The sequence below is a fragment of the Amblyraja radiata genome, chromosome 28, assembly GCF_010909765.2.
Source record: "Amblyraja radiata isolate CabotCenter1 chromosome 28, sAmbRad1.1.pri, whole genome shotgun sequence".
NCBI lineage: Eukaryota > Metazoa > Chordata > Chondrichthyes > Rajiformes > Rajidae > Amblyraja > Amblyraja radiata.
In genome coordinates this window covers 8,732,915-8,759,438 of record NC_045983.1, presented here as the reverse complement: position 1 = coordinate 8,759,438, position 26,524 = coordinate 8,732,915, and the positions used below count along the sequence as shown (strand labels likewise).

Sequence of the window (26,524 nt, the reverse complement as noted above, 5' to 3'; positions counted from 1 at the left end):
ATTACCAATCGGGATCTATTCTGATAAATCATAAGGAATAGCTACTTCCCCACAGCCATCGGGCTATTAAACTTGGCTCGGACAAAACTCTGAACATTAATAACCCATTATCTGTTATTTGCACTTTATCAGTTTATTTATCCATGTGTTTTGTAGTCAATGCCTAATGTTCTGCAGAAGGGTTTCGGCCCGAAACGTTGCCTATTTCCTTCGCTCCATAGATGCTGCTGCACCCGCTGAGTTTCTCCAGCTTTTTTGTGTACCTTCGATTTTCCAGCATCTGCAGTTCCTTCTTAAACACCTACTATGTTCTGTTGTGCTGAAACAAAGCAAGAATTTCATTGTCCTATCAGGGACACATGACAATAAACTCACTTGAACTTGAAGGTCATAAGTGATAGGAGTCGAATTAGGCCATTCGGCCCATCAAGTCTACTCGCCATTGGGTCTGCCATGGCTGATCTATCTCTCCCTCCTAACCCCATTCTCCTGCCTTCTCCCCATAACCCCTGACACCCGCACTAACCAATAATCTATCTATACCTGCCTTAAGTGTTAATAACCAATTAAAATTACTTTCTGATAACTAATGTTAATATATTCTTATAAGTATTAGTAAACCAAGCTACATGCTACGTTATTGTTTGTTTAGTCTAGTCGGAGGAGGAGGGGAAGCTACACTTTAATCTTAGAGCAGAGAGACTGCCAAGGTGTTGTGTGGGATGGTGCAGAGACAGACTCCCAAGTTTGTAGTTCCCATAGGAAAGTGGGTGAGGTGTGTCAAGGCTGTTGTGAAGCCTGGTGCAGAGAATCCTAGGGTTTCTGTGTTCAGTGAAGCTTCAACTAGCTCCGCACTATCTTAACCCTTGCAATGTGGCAACCAAAGATCCTACAGCGGAGCGAGATTCTCCACATCCAAAGACGATAGAGCGGAGTTTGTGTGTAGACAGACTGAGGCTGCAGTCCCTGCACATCCATGGGTCGGTGATCCACACATCGCGCCTGGCGGGGGCAGCGACTGTGCGGCCTGGAGGAGAGGCCCGGCGGCAAGATGGCGGGCAGCCGGCTGGAGAAACTGGGCAGCGTCTTCACCAGGTCCGGGCTGGGGACGGGGGGGGGGGGGATGGGGACATAATGGGGACAGGGGAGGGGGAGAGAATGGGGACGAGGGGGGGGGGGGGGGGGGAGGCCGGTGGGCGGTGGTGGGAGGAGAGGAGTGACCGTGAGACGAGGAGTGACCGTGAGACGGGAGAGGTGACATTGGTGGAGAAAGCAGGGAGAAGGGTGGTTGGGGAGTGGATAAGTGGTGGAGATGGGGGTGGGGGGTAGAGACTGCGGGACGGGGGAACGTGGTGGGAGGGGGGATGCTGGGGGTAGAGATTGGGGGACTTACAGGGGAGACATTGGGGTGAGGCGTCATGTGTGCTGAGCCCCCTCCTCTACTCCCTCTTCACCTACGCCTGCACACCTGTACATGGTACTAACACCATCATCAAGTATGCAGATGATACAACGGTGATTGGCCTCATCAGCGACAACGATGAGTTGGCCTATAGGGAGGAGGTCCAGCTCCTAGCAGCATGGTGCGCTGACAACAACCTGGCCCTCAACTCCAAGAAGACCAAGGAGCTCATTGTAGACTTCAGAAAGTCTAGGGGCATCACGGGTTCCCCACTCCCCTCCATTGAGTCTGTCCAAAGCAAGCGATGTCTGCGAAGGGCGCTCAGCATCGTCAAGGACTGCTCTCACCCCAACAACAGACTGTTTACCCTCCTACCATCCGGGAGGCGCTACAGATCTCTTCGTTGGCGGACTAGCAGGTCCAGGAACAGCTTCTTCCTTGCGGTTGTTACATTACTCAACACTGTACCTCGGTGATTGCCAATCACCCCCCCTCCCCCGCTCCCGGACACTCCTTCCACCAGGAAAAAAACAATTGCACTACTATGACTGTATGCATGTAAATTACATTCATTTATTGCTCATATTCTATGTCGCTCTTCTAGGGAGATGCTAACTGCATTTTGTTGTCTCTGTACTGTACACTGCACAATGACAATAAAGTTTGAATCTGAATCTGAGCGGAGAGATTGTGGGAACTGGCGGAGGAAAGATTGGGGGAGATGGGAGGAGAGATTGGGGTGGGGTGAGGGGATAATACTAACATTGCTTGCGATGTAGGGTCCGGGACCTGTTTCGTTCTGGTGTGCTGAATGAATCTCAGAAGCCCTGTTGGTATGATGTATATGCTGCATTCCCACCGACACGTGAACCTGTCTACCGGAAACCAAAGCAAAGATTTACAAGGTCCCGTGATCCGGTTCAGGAGATCTTCTATAAGGAAGACATGATTCGAGCGTAAGTTCTGCTTTGCACTTTTACAATTAACAGTAAATACAGAAAACAGCCAGCTGGGCAGATTAAGGTGAAAAGGGTTGTTGATGGTCAGTGCAGAGTTGGTGAGCCAAAGGGATGACCCAGTCCTGTGTACACAGATACGCTCCCAGCTAAGCAAAGTCTCAGCATGAAAGTTTCCATCTGCGTTTTCAAAGTCATCAATGTAGCCATGTCCCCTTTCTTCCACCCCTGGGTCCTGTAAATCACGTTTACCCCAGTTTACTCCTGTTCCCCAATTTCTCCTCCCCCAGTCCCCCAATCTCTCCTTCCCCAATCCTCCAGTGTCTCCTCTCCCCCATCCCCAATGTCTCTACTCCTCCGTCCCCTAATCTCTCCTCCCCCAGTCCCCCAATCTCTGTGCTTGTGTGTGAATTAGGAACAGGAGATCTGTCAGCTCAGTGGTGGCACAGTGTTGAAGTGGTAGAGTTGCTGTCTTACAGCGCCAGAGACCCGGGTTCGATTAAGACTATGGGTGCTGTCTGTCCGGAGTTTGTGCATTTTCCCTGTGACCGCAAGGGTTTTCTCCGGGAGCTCCGGTTTCCTTCCACGCTTCAAAGACGTACGGATTTGTAGATTTGAGAAGTTAATGCCCATGAATTTGAGGTTGCCAGGAAGAGACAGCCAGGTTATCATCGGAATAGTTGAGTGCAGAGCTGATATAGAGATATAGGTCGACGGCAGGTGAGGTGAGATCATTCTGCTGTAATCAATTATTAAATTAAAATCCCCTCCACCTCCTCAGGCATGGGCCTGTAAAAGTCTTTCTCTATTGCACTATTGGAAGTCTAAGGTCAATGAGTCATAGTGTTTTACAGCACGGAAATAGGCCCTTTGGCCCACCTCGTGCAAATTGGCCAAATTGGCATTCTGGGCTAATCTCATCTACTTGCTTTTGGCCCATAGCCTTCTAATCCCATCCTATCTTCGTGATGTGCTTGAAAATGGGTTAAGATCAGTAATCCATCTCTCAGATAAGAAATTCCTCTGCCACCATTTTCCAGACACTAATGTCACCAAGGAAGTCGATGGCTGGAGGCCTGCAGCGGCCAGGGGCTTGCCTGGATCGGGCACTGCCTGTAATAACTAGAGCGTGGACTGGGCTTGGAAAATAGCGTCAAAACATAGCTCCTCTAGCATGCGGGCTCAGTGGATTATTTAATTACATTTGCTAATTGGGAATAGTACGGCAATACACTACAGGACTATTTGTAAAAAAAGGATTTCACTGTGCGTTTGCACTTCACACAAATGATAATAAAGCACCTTAAACACTTGCTTCCAACAAGACCACAGCGTGATCTGGGGAAAAGGGAGACATGTATGATAGTCCACACACAATGATGCCTCACAGTACATCGAGTGACCCCTGGTAGATGGTTAGAGCAAACCTACTGTGTTGTGGTTCAATCTTATTTCATTCCAATGTTCTATTAATTGCAGGAAGTTCTACGAGGTGTATGGAAATGGGCCCAGAGCATTTGACCTTGCACGATCACATTTCATCTCCACATGCCAGAGGTACAAAATCTTTTGATTACTTTCCCACCTCTCCCAATACCGCCCACCTTCCCAAACCAATATAATTGCTTTTCCATTATTGCTTGCAATGCATGGAAAAACCCAATGATCAGAACTGAAGTAAACAGCCTCATTGTGTCACACTTGGGTCTTAGTCGTGGGTAGGTAAAATGTGGACAAGGCATACAAAGGTAAGGTACAGATTCATGTAGTATGGCTCAGTGGGAACATAGAATATAGAAAAAAACAATATCCCTCAATGTCTGCGCAGAACATGACACAAGATAAACTTGTGTGCGGCATGGTGCTCAGCGGTAGTGTTGCTGCCGTGCAGCGTCAGAGACCCGGGTTCCATCCAGACTGTGGGTACTTGTCTGTACGGAATTTGTATGTTCTCCCCGTGAACTGCATGGGTTTTCTCCGGGATCTCCGGTTTCCTACTGCACTCCAAAGACGTACAGGTTTGTAGGTTAATTGGCTTGGTAAAATCGTAAATTGTCCCTAGTGTGTGTAGGATAGTATTAGTGTGTGGGGATCACTGGTCAGCGCGGACTCGGTGGGCCAAAGGGCCTGTTTCTGCGCTGTATTACTAAACAAATCTCCTCTACCTGCACTTGATCCATATCCCCCCATTCTCTGTTTTCCATGTGCCTATCTAGAATCCTCTTAACACCACCAGCGTATCTAGCTCCATCACCACACTTGGCAATTTGTCCAGGTACCCACCACTCTGTGGAAAAAAACAAAAACAAAATTGCCCCGCACATCTCCTTTAATCTTTACTCCTAACACCTTGAAGCTATGCCCCCTAGTCTTTTACATTTTTTACTCGGGAAAAGATTCTGACCATCCTATCTGTGACTCTCATAATTTTATATAATATAATTTGGTCTTCCCTGAACCAAATAAAACAATCCAAGTCTGTCCAACCTCTCCATATCGCAAATACCCTCTAATCCATACAGCATTCTGGTAAACCATCTGCACCCTGTCCAAACTCTTCTGAAGAAGGGTCTCGACCCGAAACGTCACCCATTCCTTCTCTCCAGTGATGTTGCCTGGAGTTACTCCAGCTTTTTGTGTCTATCTTGGGTTTAAAGCAGCATCTGCAGTTCCTTCCTACACACAAGGTCTCCACATCCTTTGTTTAATAGGACAAACAGAACTGCACAGGAAAGAGAGGGGGAAGGGGAAGAAATGGGGCGTGTTAACTAAAAGTGGAGAATTCAATGTTCATAAGAGCGGCATGGTGGTGCAGTGGTAGAGTTGCTGCCTCACAGTGCCAAAGACCCGGATTTGATCCTGATTATGGGTACCGTCTGTACGGAGTTTGTACGTTCTCCCCGTGACCACGTGGGTTTTCCCTGGGTGCTGTGGTTTCCTTCCACACTCCATAGACGTACAGGTTTGTAGGTTAATTGGCTTCAGTAAAAATTGTAAATTGTCCCTTGTGTGTAGGATAGTGCTAGTGTATGGGGTGATCGCTGGTCAGCGTGGTCCCAGTGTTTCTGCGCTGTACCTCTAAACTAAAATAAACCAAAGAGGTGCTGTTCCTCTCGTTTGCATTTAGCCTCACCCTGACAGTGGAGGAGGCCCAGGACCAACAGGCCAGTGTGGGAATGAGGAGGGGAGTTGGAATAGCTTCCAGCTGGGGGTTCAAGTTGGTTCCGAGCGCAGGCCCTTGGCAATGTGGTTGCCCAATCTGCGCTTGATCTCGATGATGTCGAGGAGGCTACATGAGGATCATTGAATACAATAGTACAGGTTGGGAGGGGTGCAGGTGAATCTTTGCCTCACCTGGGTGGAGGTGAGGGGGAAGTGAGGGAAGAGTGAGTGCCTGGAGACGGAGTGGGATGGACAGGGAGAGATAAATGAACCAGCGAGGCACGGCGAGAGTGGTCCTTGAGGGAAGTAGACTGGGGGGGAGAAGGGGCGATGTGCCTGGTGGTTTGGAGCACATTACAGCTGGCAGAGACAATAGACAATAGGTGCAGGAGTAGGCCATTTGGCCCTTCGAGCCAGCACCGCCATTCAATGTGATCATGGCTGATCATCCCCAATCAGTACCCAGTTCCTGCCTTCTCCCCATATCCCCTGACTCCGAATAGACAATAGACGATAGGTGCAGGAGTAGGCCATTTGGCCCTTCGATCAGAGGTCAGGGAACAGGTCACTAAACACTAACCTCTACATGAGGAGCTTAAACTATGTCAAGGGTTCCCAACCAGGGGTAGATTTCGCCTAACCAGGGGGTAAATTTGTTGATTCTGGATTTGTACATTTTTTCCCCAATTATAATTCAAAAAAAAAAATCTAGTCGAGAAGAAAAAGTGGGCCTATTTTGTGAAAGAAAACATTTTTTTGTTTCTACTGCTTTGGACTTAACGATGTGTATTTTATATTTAATTACCGTGTTGCCAATGTAGTAGTCTAATTCAGAGGAGAATAACTAGGAAACACACCAGGGACAATTTACAATTGTACCAAAGCCAATTAACGTACAAACCTGTACGTCTTTGGAGGGTGGGAGGAAACTGGAGCACCTGGAGAAAACCCACTCAATCACAGGGAAGAACGGACAAACTCTGTACAGACAGCCCCCCTAGTCAGGATTGAACCTGGGTCTCTGGCACTGTAAGGCAACAACTCCACCGCTGCGCCACCGTGCCGCCCGTTAATGTACCCTAATTACATCACTGGTGTCTAGACAAAGTTGTATTAAAGTAGGGAATAACTTATTCTTCATCTTTGTTCCTCCATCACATGAGAATATTTCTGATCAGGTGAAAGTGATGTTCTTCCACGTGGAACTTCAATTTTGATGCCTTAAGGTTCCTGCCAGGATTGTCAGGAAGCTTTGGACCAGGGCTGCGGTGGGCTGTTTGAGTTGCGGGTTTGGTACTGGGGCTCACACGTTGTCCGAACTGCTGTTTCTAGATTTGTGGAGAAGTACCGGGATTTGGAGGAACAAGGTGAAGTCGACGAGGAGAAGCTCTTCGATGAGACCAGCAAGGCCCTCCTGGCAGATGGGATTATTTTACGGAGGAGGGCCAGAGCCAGGGTATGTACAGCACAGTTTGGCCGCAGCATCTCGCTCTGAGAGTGCCGGTTTACTGAGACGAGGTGGTTCAGCAACTTGCTCAAGGAACTCAGCAGGTCAGGCAACATCTTTACAGTATATCGGCGAGACCAAGCGCAGGCTTGGCGATCGTTTCGCTGAACATCTCCACTCAGTCTGCTTAAACCTACCTGATCTCCCGGTTGCTCAGCACTTTAACTCCCACTCTCATTCCTACACTGACCTTTCTGTCCTGGACCTCCTCCATTGTCAGACTGAGGCCCAGCGCACATTGGAGGAACAGTACCTCTTATTTTGCCTGGGTAGCTGACACACCAGCGGTATGAACATTGACTTCTCTAACTTCAAATAGACCTTGCTTCACCTCTCTCTCCATCCCTCCTCCTTCCCAATTCACCCACTGTCTCCGACTACATTATATCTCTGTACCGCCCACTCCCCTGACTTCAATCTAAAGGTCTCAACCCGAAACATCACCCATTCCTTCTCTCCAGAGATGCTGCCTGTCCCGCTGAGTTCCTCCAGTATTTTGTGTCTACCTAGCATCTTTACAATTACAGTTTAGTTTATTGTCACATGTACCGAGATGCAGTGAAAAGCTTTTGTTGCGTGCTATCCAGTCAGCAGAAAGATAATACATGATTGCAATCGAGCCATTTTCAGTGTATAGATTTATGATAAGGGAATAACATTCAGTGCAAGGTAAAGCCAGCAAAGTCTGATCAAGGATAGTTCGAGGATCACCAATGAGGCAGATAGTACTTTAGAACTGCTCTCTTGTTGTGGTAGGATGATTCAATTGCCTCATAACAGCTGGGAAGACACTGTCTCTGAATCTGGAAGTGTGCGTTTTCACACTTCTATACCGTTTGCCTGATGGGAGAGGGGAGAAGAGGGCCAGGGGGCGACTTGTCCTTGATTATGCTGCTGGCCTTGCCAAGGCAGCGTGAGGTATAAGTGGAGTCAATGGAAGGGAGGTTGGTTTGTGTGATGGTCTGGGCTGCGTCCACAATTCTTGCGGAGGGAATCGGAATTCGAGACGGTTGAAGATTCCAGCGTGGGCAGGTTCTTGTATCTCCATAGTTCAGCATCTTGATCAGCGCCAGCTGAACGGTGTGGTCCTGAGGGTAACCAGGAGCTGTAATGTGTCACGGGTACCAGTTATACTTCCACCAGTGTTGCTTCAACCTGACAACCTACCTCAGAAGAGTCATAGAGCCGAACAGCACAGAGGAAGGCCCTTCGGCCCACAATATCCATGGTATCCATTTTTGCCCATGTGTGGTAACCCCATTTGTCCTCATTAGAACTGTATCCTTGTATGCCTTGCCGACTTAAGTATCTGTCTAAATACTGTCTTAAACAGTAATTGTATCACCGTCTCCTCCAGAAGCAAGTTCCAGATATCAACTACTCTGAACCCAATGGGCTATTTCCGAGTGTTCCGGTTCCCTCCCACGCTCCGAAGACGTATAGGTTTGTCGGTTAATTGGATTAAGTAAAAATTATAAATTGGTCCTAATTTGCAGAACAGTGCTAGTGTACGGGGATCACTGGTTGGCGTGGCCTGTTTCCACGCAGTATCTCTAAACTTAAAAAATGCATCTAAAGCTCCTACTTCTCACCTTAAACTTAGGCCCTCTTTTTCTCGACTCCCCCCAAGGACGCTGTCTGTTTTTTTTCACTTATATTGGGTTTTTAATTTATTTAACCGTTGCTATCCTCCAATCCACAGGGACTTTTCCAGAATCTATAGAACTTCGGAAGTTGATAACCCGAATGTCCCCTATAAATTATAGGCGCAGAATGAAGCCATTCGGCCCATCAAGTCTACTCTGCCATTCAATCATGGCTGCTCTATCTTTCCCTTTCAACCCCTTTCTCCTGCCTTCTCTCCATAACCCCTGACACCCTATCTCTCAAGCCTCCTCTTCCTAAACCCTGGGAAGTATTTTCCCATCTCCACCCCTTTCCGTCTTAAGCAGAGTTACTTCAGAGTATTTTCCCATCTCTGACACCTCCCTCCCCTTTCTTGATCTCAGTCTCCATCACAAGAAATAGACTATTGACCGATGTCTATTACAAACCCACTGACTCCCACAACTATCTCAACGACACTTCTTCCCACCCTTCTTCCTGCAAAGACTCCCCCCTCGACTCTGTCCAGGGCCCCCGACAGTCCTTTCAGGTTAGGCAGAGGTTCACTTGCATCTCCTCCAACCTCATCTACTGCATCCGTTGTTCAAGATGTGGACTATTATACATCGGCGAGACCAAATGTAGACAGGGCGACCATTTCGCGGAACACCTTTGCTCAGCCTGCCTGAACCAACATGATCTCCCGGTTGCTGGACACTTTAATTCTCCTTCCAATTCCTATCCATGAATTTCTATCCATTTCTGTCCTAGCTCTCCTCCATTGTCAGAGTGAGGCTAAACGCAAATTGGAGGAACAGCATCTCACATTTCGCTTGGGCAGCTGACAGCCCAGTGGTACGAAAATTGATTTCTCTCACTTAAGGTAGCCCTGGCATTCCCTCTCACTCTATCCCTCCCCCACCCAAGTCGCACTAGCTTCTCATTTTCACCTTACAAACAGCTTACAATGTTTATCATCGTTACTTTTTTTGCATATCTTTCATTCATTGTTCTTTATCTCTCCACATCACCTTCTATATCTCTCGTTTCCCTTATCCCTAACCAGTCTGAAGAAGGGTCTCGCCACGAAACATCACACATTCCTTCTCCCCAGAGATGCTGTCTATTCCGCTGAGTTACTCCAGCTTTTTGTGTCTATCTTCGGGTTAAACCAGCATCTGCAGGTCCTTCTTACATATCAGGTCTTTGGGATTTATTAGCGTTCATGCTCACCAGCCAAATATAAGTTTTTGATCAATACTTAATTACATCAGTTGCTCATTCTCTCTGTTTGCTTGACTCTCCAACAAATCTGGCAAGTCTTGGGCGTCTGTAGTGAAGAGAGACGACAGGTAATTGAGTTGTAAACTCGCTGACAATTCTGCCATGGCCTTGTCTTGCTTTGTGTGACAGCAGCCTACTTCCACAGGCCACCGTTACCATGGCAACCTACGCGAAAGGTGCTTCACAGACCAATTACCAAACACAGTCTGACCTTGGGGCCACATCAGAACCGTTGGGTCCAGGTACTGGGGTTTTAGGGTCAGCTCAGAAGAGGAGAAAGTGGCAGAGAAGCTTGGGAAATGTCGATGGGGCAGCCACTGTCACTGGTGATGAGCAAATGGTGAGGATCAGAGGAGAGGAGAGATCACGAAGGGGCACAGCGGTGGAGGAGATTGTCATGTCAGTAAGATAATTGGCCACTAAAATAATAGAAGGATGAAACAAATATTGGAGCAAGAGTTGTCTTGTCTGTCTCGAGCTAGTTCCAACATTTCATAATATCAGAGCAGATCTAATCTTGGCCTCAATTTTCTATCCTCCTCCCCGCCAGGGGTCCGCCGTGAGGGGGTAGATTAATGGACAATGGGGACCTGGCGTGGGGGGGACTGCCGTGAGGGAGGGGAGAGGGGGGGGGATGAACAAAGGGGGAACTGACGCGGGGGAATCTGCAACTTCCTAAGCGCCATTTGTGGGCGAGCATTTGCATATCTTGGCACGGTACGCGAGCAAAGAATTTCACTGTGACTTGTCACGTGTGACGATAAAGTATTCTATTCTATTCTCTTAACTCTTGAATCCTTTGCAGTCAGTCCGAAGCTCTGGGCATTTGAACCTTGAATGATTCTGTGGTAGAGAATTAAACAAATTCACGTAGCACTGAGTGAGGATGAGGGGTGATGTTATAGAGGTGTGCAAATTTATGAGAGGAATTGAGAACCAGAGGCCATACTTTTACGGTAAGGGGGGAAAATCTAACCGAACCTAAGGGGTAACGTCTTTACACAAATCATGTTTCTATTACTTTGAATACAGATATTTGTCAAATATTATTTTCCTTTCATAAAATCATATTGACTCTTGTGTCTGATGAAGGGGCTCGACCTGAAAGGTCACCAATTCCTTCTGTCCAGAGATGCTGCCTGAGCCTCTTAGTTACTCCACCAATTTGTGTCGATCTTGTTTAGTGTAACTTGATTTTCCAAATATTCTGCTCCAACCACCTCCTCAAAGATGCAATTAGCAGCCAGTAGATTTTTTTGTTGTTCTTTCCCTCTTTTCAGTCAAGACACTGCGAAGGTTAAATGCTTGATGTAAGCAAAGTTTAAATTGACTATTACCATTGCTTCGTGTTGTTGTTGAATTCCCATCTCTGCTCCCTCTATGGGCTGAGTGTGGTACTGAGAGACAAAGATGAGGTGGAACCAAGTCTCTGAATAAAGGTTCCGACCCGAAACGACGCCTATCCATGTTCTCCAGAGATGTTGCCTGACCTGCTGAGTTGGCCCAGCACTTTGTGTCTTTCTCTGCTGAGTTAGGTGACGATAACTGCCTTTGAAATGGGCTCCTGTGCCCCCAATAATAAGCAGCTGCTAAATTTTTGTGAAATTACTATTTATTCACATTGTGTATTGCATGCTGTTAACCAGCAGACACAAGGGACCGCTGGCGCTGGAATATGGAGCAGTAAACATGCTGCTGGAGGAACAACTGCAGGTTGAGGAGCATCGCTGGGAGACGCTGAAATGTTTCGACCTGTCTCGACCTGAAATGTTGGCCATTCCTTTCCACCCAATGAGTTCCTCCAGCAGACTTTCTTGCTAATGCACGGTGGCGCAGCGGTAGAGTTGCTGCCTTACAGCGCCAGAGACCCTCGTTCGATCCTGACCACGGGTGCTGTCTACCGAGTTTGTACTTTCTCCATCTCACCGTGTGGGTTTTCTCCAGGTGCTCCGGTTTCCTCCCACACTCAAAAGACGTGCAGGTTTGTAGGTTAATTGGCTTCAGTAAAATTGTAAATTGTCCCTAGTGTGAGGGATAGTGCTGGTGTACAGGGGTGCTCACTGGTCAGCGTAGACTCGCTGGGCCAAAGGACCAGTTTCTGCACTGTATCTCTAAAGTCTAAACCAGTTTGCTGCGGTATCAAAATTGTAAATAAGTTTCTCATTCCTCTAGTCGTGTCTCTCTGTGGCCTTTAACCTCCACATCTCTGCAGTCTCCTACAGGTCCTGGAGTTTAGTGACAACAGAGAACATAGTACAGCACAAGCACAGGCCCTTCAGCCCACAATGTCCGTGCTAAACATGATGGCAAGTCCAACCCTTATCCACCTGCACATAATCCATGTCCCTTCATTCCCTCCATATCAATGTGCCTATTCTCTTAAGTCTCTTAAATGCCACAGTCATATCTGCCTCAACTACACTTCTGGCAGCGTGTACCAGACATCCATCACCCTTCATGTAAAATAATTTGCCCTGCACCTCCTTTCAACCTTAGACTCAAAGTGCGGGAATAGCGCAGCGGGTCAGGCGGGATATCTGGAGAAAAGGAATGGGTGACCTATTGGGTCGAGACCCTTCTTCAGACTGAGAGTCACGGGAGAGGGAGACTAGAGGTGTCGCCCTCCCACCTTAAAGCTGTGTCCTCTCGTCTAACTTTTCCTACCTGGGAAGAAGGTTCTGACTGTCTGACTGGCTGGTACGGGTTAGCTGGGCTAAAGGGCCTGTTTCCAGGCTGTAGTAATCTATGACTCTGTGCCCTCTTGTGAACTTTCAGGTTTTGCCGAGCGATGCTCTCCAGGAGGCGGTGGTGCGGAGCCCGGTGTTGGACTTCAAGTTGCAGGACATGCTGAAGGATATGCAGGAGGAAGTAGTGGAGGAGGGGAAGGAGGCCGGTCTGCAGCCACAGGCCCAGAGCCAGCCACAGTGAGCAGAGCATGTGCATCATTTCCACCCGCACTGGACAGACTGGCGACCTCCAGGGGGCTGAACCTGGAGCACTGAAGCAACCCGCCAGGATAACTCCTGCGTGTCATCAGACATTCAAGGGGTGGAATCTGACTGTAAGTGCCTTGGGCACACGGGGCCCAGTGCCTTCAGCCACCTTCCTGAAACACAATGCAAAAATCATCTGTGGAGGCAGAAGGACGGAGCACCATTCCGATGATGAAGTTCCCAATCTTATATGATAACCTGACAGACAAATTACAAGAAGCGGCAGTGTTAGAGTTGCTGCCTCACAGCGCCAGAGTCCCGGGTTCCATCCTGACCACGGGACGCTGTCTGTACGGAGTTTGTACGTTCTTCACGCGACCGCGTGGGTTTCCTCCGGGAAGCTCCGGTTTCCTCCCACCCTCTAAAGACGTACAGGTTTGTAGGTTAATTTGCTTTGGTATCATTGGCTTGGTGTACGTGTAAAATTGTACCTGGTGTGCAGGATAGTGTTAGTGTGCGGTGATCGCAGGTCGGCGCGGACTCGTTGGGCCGAAGGGCCTGTTTCCGCGCTGTATCTCTAAACTAAACTAAAATAAAACAAAACCATTTCCCTGCCTCCACAGATGCTGCCTGAGTGGCTGAGTTCCTCCAGCGGCTTGCTTTGTGTTGGCTCCAGATTCCAGCATCTGCAGCCACTTGTGTTTCCTGAAATATGATCTAATATTGAAATAAAATCATGAAGTTAATCCTTTTATTGTAAGTTGTTATTTTGCAAAAAAAGAGAAGAGATGTAAGTAGCTGCCATTTTAAGGGTGTTATTTGACATTGATGGGACCGACTGAAGAAGAGCCCCGACCCATAAGGTCATTTGTCCATGTCCATCCGCAGGGATGCTGCTGCCTGACCCACTGAGTTCTACCAGCACTTTGTTTTTAGCTGTCACAGCAAATGTTAGTGGGTTAGGATGTTGGGGGGTGGGGAGGGGGGGGAATTCTTTCAGTTACAATCTCGAACTCCACCCATCCGCGCGGCGGGGACTTTAGATCTTCGACCGCCGGCCTGCGGCCTACACCATCTTGAAGCCGCGGTCTCCGGTAGGGATGCACCAATTCAGGACTTACCTTGTCTGCACATCTGGCCGCCCGCAGGGGCGACTTGTGGTCCCGAACACGGGGAAAAATGGAGGAAGACTGACTAAACTTTGTGCCTTCCACCACAGTGATGAATCCAGCGGTGGATGTTTGTGGTTACATTTTTATTGTGTATTGTGTTTTCTTATTTATTGTACCGCTGCTGGTAAGTTCATTTCACTGCACTTCATTGTGTATGTGACGAATAAATCAGACTATTGACTATTGACTATCCACAGTAGCAGTCAGGCACTCTGCTGTTGAGGCTCAGAAATTCCTTTTCCTTCTCTGATTCTTTTACCACCTCTCTCACATCATATGTTATAGAAGCAGAATTAGGCCAGTCGGCCCATCGAGTCTACTCCGCCATTCAATCATGGCTGATCTATCATTCCCTCTCAACCCCATTCTCCTGCCTTCTCCCCATAACCTCTGACACCCGTACTAATCAAACTTTAGAAGTTGTCGGAAGGTCCAGCACTTCTTTTATGTCCCCTTCAGACAAACTTCTTATGACGTAACAGAAGCGAGAGTAGAACACAAAGTGCTGGAGTAACTCAGCTGGTCAGGCAGCATCTCTGGAGGATATGGGGGGAGCCGGAGCTATGGGGGGTCGGCGAGGACTTTATTCCTTGGAGAGCAGGTGGTTGAGGGGTGATCTTATAGAGTTGTTTAAAATAATGTGCGTAATAGGATGAATATCAGAGTTTTTCCAGCATAGAGGATTCAAGAACTAGAGGGCAGAGGCTTAAGGTGAGAGAGGGCAGATTTAATCGGAACCTGCGGGTGGTGGGTATATGGAACGAGCTGCCAGAAGAGGTAGTTCAAGCAAGTGCAATAATAACATTTAAAACACATTTGGACAGGTACATGAATAGGTACGGTTCAGAGGGATGTGGACCCAACACGGGCAAACCAAAGAGCAGTGCCCAACTACTGTCTACCACTTTGATGAGCTCAGACTATCCTTGCTCGGACCTTGCTTGTTTTACCTTGCACTATACGTTATCCCTTATCACCCCTCCCCCCCCCCCCCCCCCCATCTCATGATGACACACTGGTCAACCTGAGGAGTGCCTTCAGCAACATGTTTAAGAAAGAACTGCAGATGCTGGAAAAATCGAAGGTAGACAAAAGAAACGCTGGAGAAACTCAGCAGGTGAACATTTTCAGCATTTCTCCAGCATTTTTTGTCTATCTTCAGCAACAGACTGGTTCCACCAAGATGCAGTACAGAACGCCTGTTCTGGAGATCCCTCTTCCCTGTGGCTGTCAAACTGTGCAACTCCTCCCCCTTCAGTTGTGAGGTAGACTGACTTCCCCCCCCCATTCCCCCCCAATCTTTGCACATCCACCAATTCTTTCCACTCATCACTTTAATTCCAGTTATCTTGTGTTTTATGACTGTTGACAAGTCAATTTCCCTCCTGGGATAAATAACGTTTTATTGTATCATTATCGTATGGTATGTATCTCTACAATATAAATGGCACCATTGTAATCATGTATTGTCCTTCCGCTGACTGGTTAGCACGCAACAAAAAGAAACTGAACTGAAATGGAACTGGCTTGGATGAGGTTGACATGGCAGAGTGAGGCCGAAGGGCCTGTTTCCCTGCCGAATGTCTCCAATTCCAAAAAAAATCACTGCCCACTGAGAGAAGAAATTTCTCATCACGTTTTTCTGTCTCACATGAGCAGTCTGACCTGCTGATTATTAATTGTATTTTATTTTTTAATTTGGGTTTTCATTGTCCACATTGTAATGACTTGTTCATCTGTAATCAACCATGCAGTTGGCGAAATGCCACCAGTTAATCTGCTTCCAGACATTCTGTCTGCGCACACAATGTATCTAATGTCCTGTGTACAATGTGTGAACGGACTGGAAGTGTGGGAGCCGTTTAAAATAAAATTACAAACTATTTACCATTCTTAATTTCTGCTCCGTTGTAGATGTTTTTATTTCATTTGAGTTGAGTTTATTGTCACCTGTACCGAGGTACAATGAAAAGCTTTCGTTGTGTGCTAACCAGTCAGCAGAAAGACAATACATGATTACAATCGAGCCGTTCACAGTGTGCAGATACATGATAAGGGGGGTAAAGTGAATACCGTTTGGTGCAAGTCTTGTAAAGTCTGATCAAAGATAGTCCAAGTGTTTAAGAAAGAAATGCAGATGCTGGAAAAATCTCCCGGTGGCTCAGCACTGCAACTCCCCTTCCCATTCCGTATCCGACCTTTCTGTCCTGGGCCTCCTCCATGGCCAGAGTGAGTCCCACTGCAAATTGGAGGAGCAGCACCTTATATTTTGCTTGGGTAGTTTACACCCCAGCGGTATGAACATTGACTTCCCCAATTTCAGGTAGTCCTTGCTTTCTCCCTCCTTTCCCTCACCTTCCCAGCTCTCCCACAGCCTACTGTCTCCGCCTCTTCCTTTCTTCTTCCGCCCGCCCTCCCACCCCCACATCAGACTGAAGAAGGGTCTCGACCCGAAACGTCACCTACTCCTTCGCTCCATAGATGCTGCCTCACCCGCTGAGTTTCTCAAAGATAGTCCAAGGGTCTCCAATGTGCTAGATAGTAGTTCAGGACTGCAGTCTCGTAGGTGATAGGATGGGTTCAGTTGCCTGATAACAGCTGGGAAAAAAGTGTCCCTGAACCTGGATGTGTGCGCTTTCACACTTCGGTACCTTTTGTCCGATGGGAGAGGGGAGGAGAGGAAGCGGTCGGGGTGTGACTCGTCCTTGATTATGTTGCTGGCATTGCGGAGGCAGCGTGAGATATAAATGAAGTCGATGGAAGGGAGGTTGGTTTGTGTGATGGTGTGGGCTGCGTCCACAATTCTCTGCAGTTTCTTGTGGTCTTGGATGGAGCTGTTCCCAAACCATGAAGGTAGAAGAGTACAGCAGAGCGACCCACAATATCCGTGACGACAAGATGAACTAATCTCTGCCTGTACTTGATCCATATTCCCATCAACATCTGTCATTCCAGAGAAAACAATCCCAAGTTTGTCAAACCTCTTGTTTCAGTTTTTGTAGAAAGGAACTGCAGAGGCTGGTGTATACTGAAGATAGACACAAAGTGCTGGAATAACTTAGCGGGACAGGCAGCATCTCTGTAGAAAAGATATTCCGAGGGTTTCCAATGAGGTAGATAGTAGCTCAGGACCGCTCTCTAGTTATTGATAGAATGAATCTGCCTGAAAGCCTAATGCCCTTCAGAGTAAGAAATCTGCCATCCACATCTAGCACACTCGACATATGATTCTTCATTCTGAAGAAGGGTCTCGACCTGAAACATCACCCATCCTTATTCTCAAGAGATGCTGCCTGACCTGTTGAGTTACTCCAGCATTTTGTGTCTCTCTTCTAGCAGTTAATACCTCCAAATCCAGGCACCATTCTGATAAACCTCCTCTGCTCCCACTGCAATGCTTCAACATCCTTGCAGTAATGGGGTGACCAGAGCTGTATGTGATACTCCTAATGCCATCCAACCAAAATCCCATAAAACTACAACATGACTTTCTGACTCTTGCACTCAATGCCCCGACTGATGAAGACAATGATGCAGTCTGCTTTCTTCACCATTGACCTGCTCAGTATTTCCAGTGCTCGGCACCTTGGTGCGGTGCCCGGTCCAGCCGACCTCCAGACTGCTGCATGGCCTCCACCCGCCTACTCCACCGTTTAAAAAAAAAAAATCTAAAATAGATTTATTCAAGTATTTACAAAACTATTTACAATGCGAAATAATTCAAAACAAAACCCACCACCATAATACAAGTAAATCAAATATTCTGCAATATCAAATATACTATTAAACAACTATAACGCAATCTTTATTAAGGATGCATTCCACCCCTCGCAGTGCCCAGCGGTCCCGGAGATCCCCCAGGGTGCCCGTGGACAGCGTGTACTCCCTCGCTAAAACCACCCGGGCACGGACGTAACCCCGGAAAAGGGGCGGGCAGCCGGCTCGGGCAGAGCCCTCCACCGCCTGGCGCTGTGACTCGCGGATGGCCAGCTTGGCTAGGCCCAGGAGCAACCCAACCAGGACATCTTCAGCCCATCCTCCCCCCCCCCCCCCCCCCCCACGCACAGGGTGTCCCAAGATGAGAATGTTGGGTGAGAAGTGCAGCCAGAAGGTAAGGAGCAGACCCATTAGGTATTAGAACAGGGGCTGCAGCCTCATACACTCCATATACACGTGGTACATAGACTCTTCCAGCCCGCAAAAGTGGCAGGAGGCTGGCGAGTCTGAACCGGGATAGGAACAGCTTGCATGGGACTCCTCGATGCAGTACCCTCCACCCCAGGTCCCCGATGTAGAGGGGGTGAATCCCTGCATGGAGGGACCCCCACTGGGTATATATTTATATGGGTATGTGGTGAGTATGTGTATATATACACACTGATCATTTATTTTCTCTTGTTTGTCGTATCATACTATGTTTGCATATTCTGTTGTGCTGCAGCAAGTAATAATTTATTGACTCTACACTGTTTAATAGAGTAATATTGCACAACTCCAAAGACGTACAGGGTATGTAGGTAAATTGGCTTGGTATAAGTAAGTGTAGATTGTCCCTAGTGTGTGTAGCGTAGTGTTAATGTGCAGGGATCACTGGTCGGTGCGGTCCCAGTGGGTCGAAGGGCCTGTTTCTGGTGTGTATCACTAAACTAAACTAAGCTGTCAATAGAAACCTTTGCCTGTCAATTTTAAAGCCCCCCTGCAATGAAACTGACGGATTGGAAACAATGGTGTTTGATTACTGAGGGGAAGTTACGTGGAAACAGTTTTTTTCCCCCTAAACTGTTTTCTTTTCGACACCGCCGAGGCCCTGATTGCAATCAGGTATGGTCTTTCCGCTGACTGGACAGCACGCAACAAAGGCTTTTCGCTAAATCGTTTGTTAAATTATTGGAATTTGAAAGGGGTGTCGCAGCTGGTGTAGCCGCTGCCTCAAGACTCCACCGCCTGGATTTAGTCCTGACCTTGGCCCAGTGTCCATGTGGACCCTGCACCTCCCCCAGGGTGGATCTCATCTGGAAACTCCGGTCTCCTCCCATAACCCAAAGACGCGGTGGCACGGTGGCGCAGCGGTGGAGTTGCTGCCTTACAGCGCCAGAGACCAGGGAACGATCCTGACTACGGCTGCTGCCCGTACGGAGTTTGTACGTTCTCCCCATGACCTGCGTGGGTTTTATCCGGGATCTACGGTTTCCTCCCACAAACCGAAGACGTACAGATTTGTAGGCTAATCAGCCTGGTATAATTGTAAATTGTCACTAGTGGGTGTAGGATAGTGTTAGTGTGCGGGGATCGCTGGTCGGCGCGGACTCAGTGGGCTGCAAGGCCTGTTTCCGCACTGTATCTCTAAACATGCAAGTTGCTGGAACAATGGGCTGCGGTATATTGCCCCGAGTGTGTGGAGAAGCGGTAGAACCTGAGGAGAATTGACGAGGATGTAGAGAGAATTTAAAAAAGTGATTAATGTAGGATTGGTGTGAATGGGTGAAATTGAAGGTTGGCCATTTGTTTGTCTCTTTAAACCTACGAGCTGTGGTGATTAAATTTGAACTCTGGATCATTGATCCAGATTTGATCGTGAATTCTGGCTACAAGTCCGCTAACCTAAGCACTATTCACCACGGGTCTGTTGTGGTTCTCCTCCTGGTCACAATCGCACCATTCGGCCTCACTCTCTCACAGTCCTGATTTAGTTACTGCATTGGGAGTGTTTCTACAGCTCTGAAGTTCACCCAGGGTTCCTTGATGGCTCCTTTATTATCACCTGTACCAAGATACAGTGAAGTAATTTTTTAATATAAGGACCAGTAAGATTGTTGCCATACAGTGGGTGGCATGGTAGCGTATCAGTAGAGTTGCTGCCTTACAATGCCAGAGAACTGGGTTCAATCCTGACTACGGGCGCTCTCTTCGAGCCTGACTACAGGTTTTATTTATAGGTAGACAAAAATGCTGGAGAAACTCAGCGGGTGAGGCAGCATCTATGGAGCGAAGGAATAGGCAACGTTTATTCTTATGACTTGAGAATTAAGGGACTGAAGTTTAGGGGTAACATGAGGGGGAACTTCTTTACTCAGAGAGTGGTAGCTGTGTGGAATGAGCTTCCAGTGAAGGTGGTGGAGGCAGGTTCGTTTTTATCATTTAAAAATAAATTGGATAGTTATATGGATGGGAAAGGAATGGAGGGTTATGGTCTGAGCGCAGGTATATGGGACTAGGGGAGATTATGTGTTCGGCACGGACTAGATGGCCTGTTTCCGTGCTGTAATTGTTATATGGTTATATATGGTTATTAAGCGTTGCCTATTCCTTCGCTCCATTGATGCTGCCTCACCCGCTGAGTTTCTCCAGCATTTTTGTCTACCTTTGATTAACCAGCATCTGCAGTTCCTTCTTAAAAAAAAGTTTTATTTATAAGCAGTTTATACGTTCTCCATGTGACCGCGTGGGTTTTCTCCGGGTTCTCCGGTTTCCTCCCACACTCCAAAGACGTTCAGGTTTGTAGGTTGATTGGCTTTGGTAAAAATGGAAAATTATCCCTAGTGTGTAGGAAAGTGCTAGTGTATGGGGATCGCTGGTCGGCACGGATTGGGTGGATCGAAGGGCCTGTTGCCACGCTGTATCTCTAAACTAAACTAAACGAGTACAATTCCCGGTTAAGTACATGATGCATAGAAACAGCCCACTGAGGCTACACGCAAGAGTCGCCAAGTTTTGCCGCCATTTCACAGTCCCAGCCACGCCCCTTCTGGTGGGTGGGGGGGGAGGGACTATAAAACCTGGAAGTGTGGGCGTGGCTCAGTCTGTGCAAGATGGGGGAGGGAGTGGTCACGACTCGCTGTCTTTAGTGGCCTTACACCCTGCTTGAAATGGCATGAAATTGCACTTGAATTTGGTGGCCTTGCACCCTGCTTGAAGTGGCAGGAAACTGCACTTGAATTTGGTGGCCCTGCACCTTGCTTGAAGTGGAATTTCAAGGAATAGCCGTGAGTCAACTGCCAGCCCACCAGCCGTGAGTGAGTGAGCTGCCAGCACAACAGGCTTGAGTGACTGAGCCGCCAGCCCAAGAATCCATTCAGCCCACAATGTCCATACTAGCCGTCTGGAAACCAGTCCCTTCAGCGCTCAACACCCATACTAGCACTCCAGAAAGCCCCCCCCCCCCCCTCCTGGCCACCAATATTGGAATTGGTGGAGAGGTGGAATATTGCGTTGGGGGACCAGCCCTCCTGTGTGATGCTGGGACCCAACGGGTCCCACTTAGTCTAGTCTAAACTAAAATCTACGGCTGTAGGTACAGACACAGCCTGCCTGACAACTTCTCGAGACACTGTGCTGAACACTTGCCATCTCCTAACACAGCAGCTTTGTTTCACAAAATTAAAAGCCGACGGACTAATTTTCTTATTATTCAGTCAAAGCAAAGACCTGGTAATCATGGCGTATCAGTGGAAATACAATTTTCTTAAATTTCCACTGAGATTTCTCCGCCTTAGCGCAGGTCAGGCATGAGAGGTTTAACATTTCAAGCATACTGACTGAAGAGTAGTTTTAATGAAGTGTCACAAAGGTTTAATCTTGAGAAAATCTCCTGTGAAAATCAATGTTCAGGGATGCAAATCGCTTGACTAAGTTGCTTGTTTTCTGCGCTGCTGAGCTGCAGTGCTTGCTTGACCCAGCAGGTGGCATCAGCGGCCAAGCTTTTGGCCCAAGGAGCTTTCTGTCAACTTAAGCTTTCTTTATTTTAAGAATCTTTTTGAAAGAAAATGGCACAGCTGCTCTGACATTGAAACAGCAGAGTGCAGTCACACTGCGAGCAAAATGTTTGTGGTGACGGCTAGATGTAATGAAAGTGAGGACAAATTGCTTCCCAGCCAAGTTTTTAAACTGGTTGTAGTCACACAGCACGGAAACAGGCCCTTCGGCCCATCGAGTCCGTGCCGACCAGCGATCACCGCACAGTAACACTATCCTACACTAGGGACAGTTTTTACATTTATACCAAGCCAATTAACCTACAAACACGTACGTCTTTGGAGTTTGAGAGGAAACCGTAGTCCACGGGGAGCAGCCCACGCAACCCACGGGAGAACGTGCAAACTCCATACAGACAGCACCCGTAGTCAGGATCGAACCTGGGTCTCTGGCGCTGTAAGGCAGCAACTCTACCATTGCGCCACCGTGCCGTCCAAAAATGGTTTCTTGAATATTTGTCTGGAATTATTTTAGACTTTAGGCTTGAAAGATGCAACGTGGAAACAGGCCCTTCATGTAGTAATTTACCCGCCTCTACCACTGGCAGCTCGTTCCATACACCCACCTGTGTGGAAAATGTTGTCCTTCCAACCTTAAACAAGATGCCCCATCTACACTTGTCCCATTTACCCACGTTTGAATCACACATCCCTCTTAAGACTATCCTATCCAAGTACCTGTCCAAATGTTATTATTAATCATTGTGGTAGTACCTGCCTAAACCACTTCCTCTGGCAGCTCGTTCCATACACCCACCACCTTCTGTGTGGAAAATGTTGCCCCTCAGGTCCCTTTTAAATCTGTATATCCTCTCATCATAGAGTCATAGTCATTAGAGTGATACAGGGTGGAAACAGGCCCTTCACCCCAACTTGGCCACACTGGCCAACATGCTCCATCTACACTAGGCCTACCTACCTGCATTTGGCCCATATCCCTCCAAATTCATGTACCTGTATGTCAGTGCATGTATCACGTGTACGCACACGTATGTCAATAGAGCTTTATTTGTCACATGTGTAACTGCACAGTGAAATTCATTTTGCATAAATTACGCATACGGGCACCCCAATTTTTGGCGCCATTATTCACAAACTCGGCTGCCCAAGAAAGTTCATCCAGATCATCCGCCCCTTCCACGATGTCATGGTAGGAACAGTTCTGGTCAACGGCGAAACTTCTGCACCTGTCGACATCTCCAATGGAGTGAAGCAAGGTTGCGTTCTGGCCCCTGTACTCGTCAACCTCTCCTTCAGCTGCGTATTGAGTCACGCACTCCAGGACCTCGACCGTGGCGTGTACCTGAAGTACCGTCTGGACCGATCTCTCTTTGACCTTCGACGACTAAATGCCAAAACCAAGAGGCACGAGCGGCACATTCCCGAAGCCCTTTTTGCGGATGACTGCGCCCTCACGGCTATCACGAGGAGTCTGACCTACAGTTCACCGTGACCAAATTTTGCGGATGCAGCACAGGCTTGTGGTCCCACAATCTGCCTCAGCAAAACGGAAGTCATCCACCAGCTGGCTCCAGACTCTGCAGCAAGTGTGCATGTTGACAGCACACAGATGAAAGCTGTCGACTCCTTCAAATACTTGGGAAGGGTAATATCTGAAGGCTCCCAGGACAAGGAATTCTCAACGAGAATCAGCAAAGCCTGTCAGGCACTTGGACGAATGCGTACATGAGTGTTGAACCACCACAGCATCAAGCTGTCAACTAAACTCAAAGTCTACAAAGCTGTTGTGCTTTCCAGCCTGTTCTATGGCTGTGAAACGTGGACCTTGTATAGGAATCACATCCGTCAACTTGAGAAGTTACATATGCGCTCTTTATGGTCACACATGGGCATTCGCTGGCAGGACAAAGTGCTCAACCTAGAAGGATTGGACAGATCCAGCTTCACATTGAAGCATTGAGGCAATGATCATCAAAGCACAGCTCCGATGGACTGGGCACGTCATCAGGATGGATGAAACCCACATGCCTCGACTGGTCTTCCACGGCGTGCTCTCCCAGGGACAAAGGAACCGTGGGCGTCCTAGGAAGCGATACAAAGATTGCGTCAAGGACCATCTCCACCATTGTGGTCTTGCGCCCAAGCAACTGGAAGCCTGGGGCAGCGACAGAACATGCTGGCGCGCAGTAGTGCGAACAGCAGCCGGCAGCTTCGAGGAGCGCCGCATAGAGCAACTTATCAAAGCCAGGGAGAGGAGGAAGGCTGCCGCCCAGAACCCGACAGCGATGACCTTCACCTGCCCCCACTGCCCTCGAGTGTGCGCTTCACGAAGTGGACTCGTGAGCCATGTCAGGACTCACCAGTATTGAGACTGCACAACCCGCCAGCGTTGGTACTGATGGGCCACCACCATTCAATGTCCGGTCGGCCCGCTTGCTTGATGTACTGGGGCAGTTCCCACGATCCGACGTCCCTCTACTCCCCTCGCACCAGAGACCTGGATTCGATCCTCACCTCGGGTGCTGTCTGTGTGGAGTTTGCACGTTTCCCCCTGCGACCGTGTGGCTTTCCTCCGGGTGCTCCGGTTTCCTCCCGCATCTCAAAGGCGTGCGGGCTGTCAGCTAATGGGCCTCTCCCACATCTCTGGATCCCGGGGGCGCCACCTGCAGCCGACCTCGAAGGGGCTGGAGGCAATATGGGGGGCACGGTATGGTGGAGACGCCCCTCAAAATAAGGGAAGGTATCCCACGCCAGGGGGCCACATGAGTGGCACGGGTGGGAGACAGTTTTCGTGCAATTGGAAAAATGTATAAACGGTATTGAACAATTTGTATAGCCTCCGAAAATGTCGGATGAATTTTTTCGCACGGTTCAAGCATTGTATATATTTATTACTTGAATAAAGTCTATTTTGAAATATTTTAAAAAAGCTGGAGGCAATAGCCTGCTTCACCCTCCCACGGCCCTTGGTCCTCGCGTCCGGTGTCTCCCGGCGGGCCTATCGTGGACGAGTCGGGCGCGCCGTTCACCAGGAGTGTCCCGCAGTGGCCTGCGTACCGTCCACGCGGCCAACACACCCGCACCTTACAATCATTCATTCATCAACCGCCGTTCATCGTTAGATCTTCTCCGATATTCTCGATTCGGGATATTTCAGTAAATATTCAGTAGTAATCCTTTGTGAAACTACAGGCCTTTAAAGCTCACCAGTTAGGACAGGTTTTAGTGAAAGTAAATTGATTCATATTCGTCCGACAGGAAGAACATAATTAAACACGGCACTAAACATCACTCTTTACCCAAATCCCCTCAGGGTGAAATATTCAAACGGTGGTTTGAAAGCGAGTACTTCATTAAATATCATATTCTTTATATTAATGAGACTGCCTCCACTGTCAGGTTCCTGTCAAGCACATATATCAAATGGGGAGGGGGGGGCAATTATTCTCACTCTTGTTTTTGGTCAAAATATTCCATGGCTTTTCAAAAGCGTTGGAGAAACTCAGCGGGTGCTGCCGCACCCGCTGAGTTTCACCAGCACTTTTGTCTACCTTCGATTTTCCAGCATCTGCAGTTCCTTCATGGCTTTTATTCAGCGGGCAAGTGGTGGTGTTGCATGGGGGAGGGGGAGAGTGCCAGTCCTTTGGCAACGCCGCTCGCCAAAGATCCTACAGCGAGCAAGATAGATCACTCGACGAAAAAGACGTAGTACGGTCATGGGCAGATTCATGGGTGATTTTCGGCCCCATTTCCGTGACCGGCTTCCGTCTCCGCACCAAAGATCCCATAGCGGAGCAAAGATACTAGTGCGGAGACGGAAGCCGGTTACGGAAACATCCTCGTAAAAATAAAAGTTATTTGGTAAAAAAATCTTCTCCTCATTTTCAGAATTTTAATTTATCAACACAAACTGTTCCCCCCGCAACGTTGATTACACTGCGAGTCGGGTTGGGTCGGGTTACTGAAATGGATGAAAAAAAGGCCCACGTTCTGCTCCGTTTCGTACTACATGTCAGCCCATTGCATTTAGATGGAGTGGTCTATCTTGCTCCGCTATAGGATCTTTGCCGCTCGTTGCCTTCTGTAATGGCCGAGGGGTCGGGGTCAAGAGTCTTTTATCATCATGTCCCAGATAGAACAATGACATTCTTACTTGCAGCAGCACAACAGAATATGTAAACATAGTACACTGTAAACAATATATAAAAAGTTCAGTGTGTGTGTATACACACAGACAAACACACACATATACTCACAAATACACACACATATATACACACATGCACACATACGTACATACAAAGAACAGACAATAATATTACAATAACAACAATAATAGTCTGAGGTTCAGAGCTTATTTGAGGTTGTTTAATAGCCTGATGGCTGTCGGGAAGAAGCTGTTCCTGAACCTGGACGTTACAGTTTTCAGGCTCCTGTACCTTCTTCCCGATGGCTGAGTGTGTGGCCAGGGTGGTGTGGGTCCAGGGCCGGATTTACATATAAGCTAGACAAGCTTAAGCTTAGGGCCTCGAGATCTAGGGGGGCCTACTCACCTCGCTGCCAATTTGGACCCATCGAACCTCACCGCCCCACCGACCATCCGCCCACCGGGACCTCCTACTCTTTGCCCGCTGACCCTGGCCACTCCACCGCTCTCCAGCAGCCCGCAGCCGTCGCCTTACCTGCAGCCTGGACTCAGCACCGGGCCTGAAGTTTCCACGCTGCAGACTCCCACTCCCCTGTGTTTGACTGCGCTGGGTCCTAGTGCTAGGCCCCTAACCCTGGTAATCT

At 48.2% G+C, this 26,524-nt stretch overlaps 1 protein-coding gene across 2 annotated transcripts; it reads left to right on the top strand.

Moving 5' to 3' along the window:
* The first annotated feature begins 991 nt into the window (after nt 1-991).
* Nucleotides 992-13,595, top strand: mrps23 (mitochondrial ribosomal protein S23). 2 transcript variants are annotated; one of them, XM_033045712.1, is made up of 5 exons: nt 992-1,095; nt 2,182-2,358; nt 3,838-3,915; nt 6,853-6,970; nt 12,692-13,595. In XM_033045712.1, the coding sequence occupies exons 1-5, from the start codon at nt 1,052-1,054 to the stop codon at nt 12,842-12,844; spliced, it is 570 nt and encodes a 189-aa protein (XP_032901603.1). In that variant the 5' UTR covers nt 992-1,051; the 3' UTR covers nt 12,845-13,595. The 2 variants fall into 2 exon arrangements, with proteins under 2 accessions (XP_032901603.1, XP_032901602.1); XM_033045711.1 differs by having other exon boundaries at nt 6,853-6,976.
* The last annotated feature ends 12,929 nt before the right edge of the window (nt 13,596-26,524 follow it).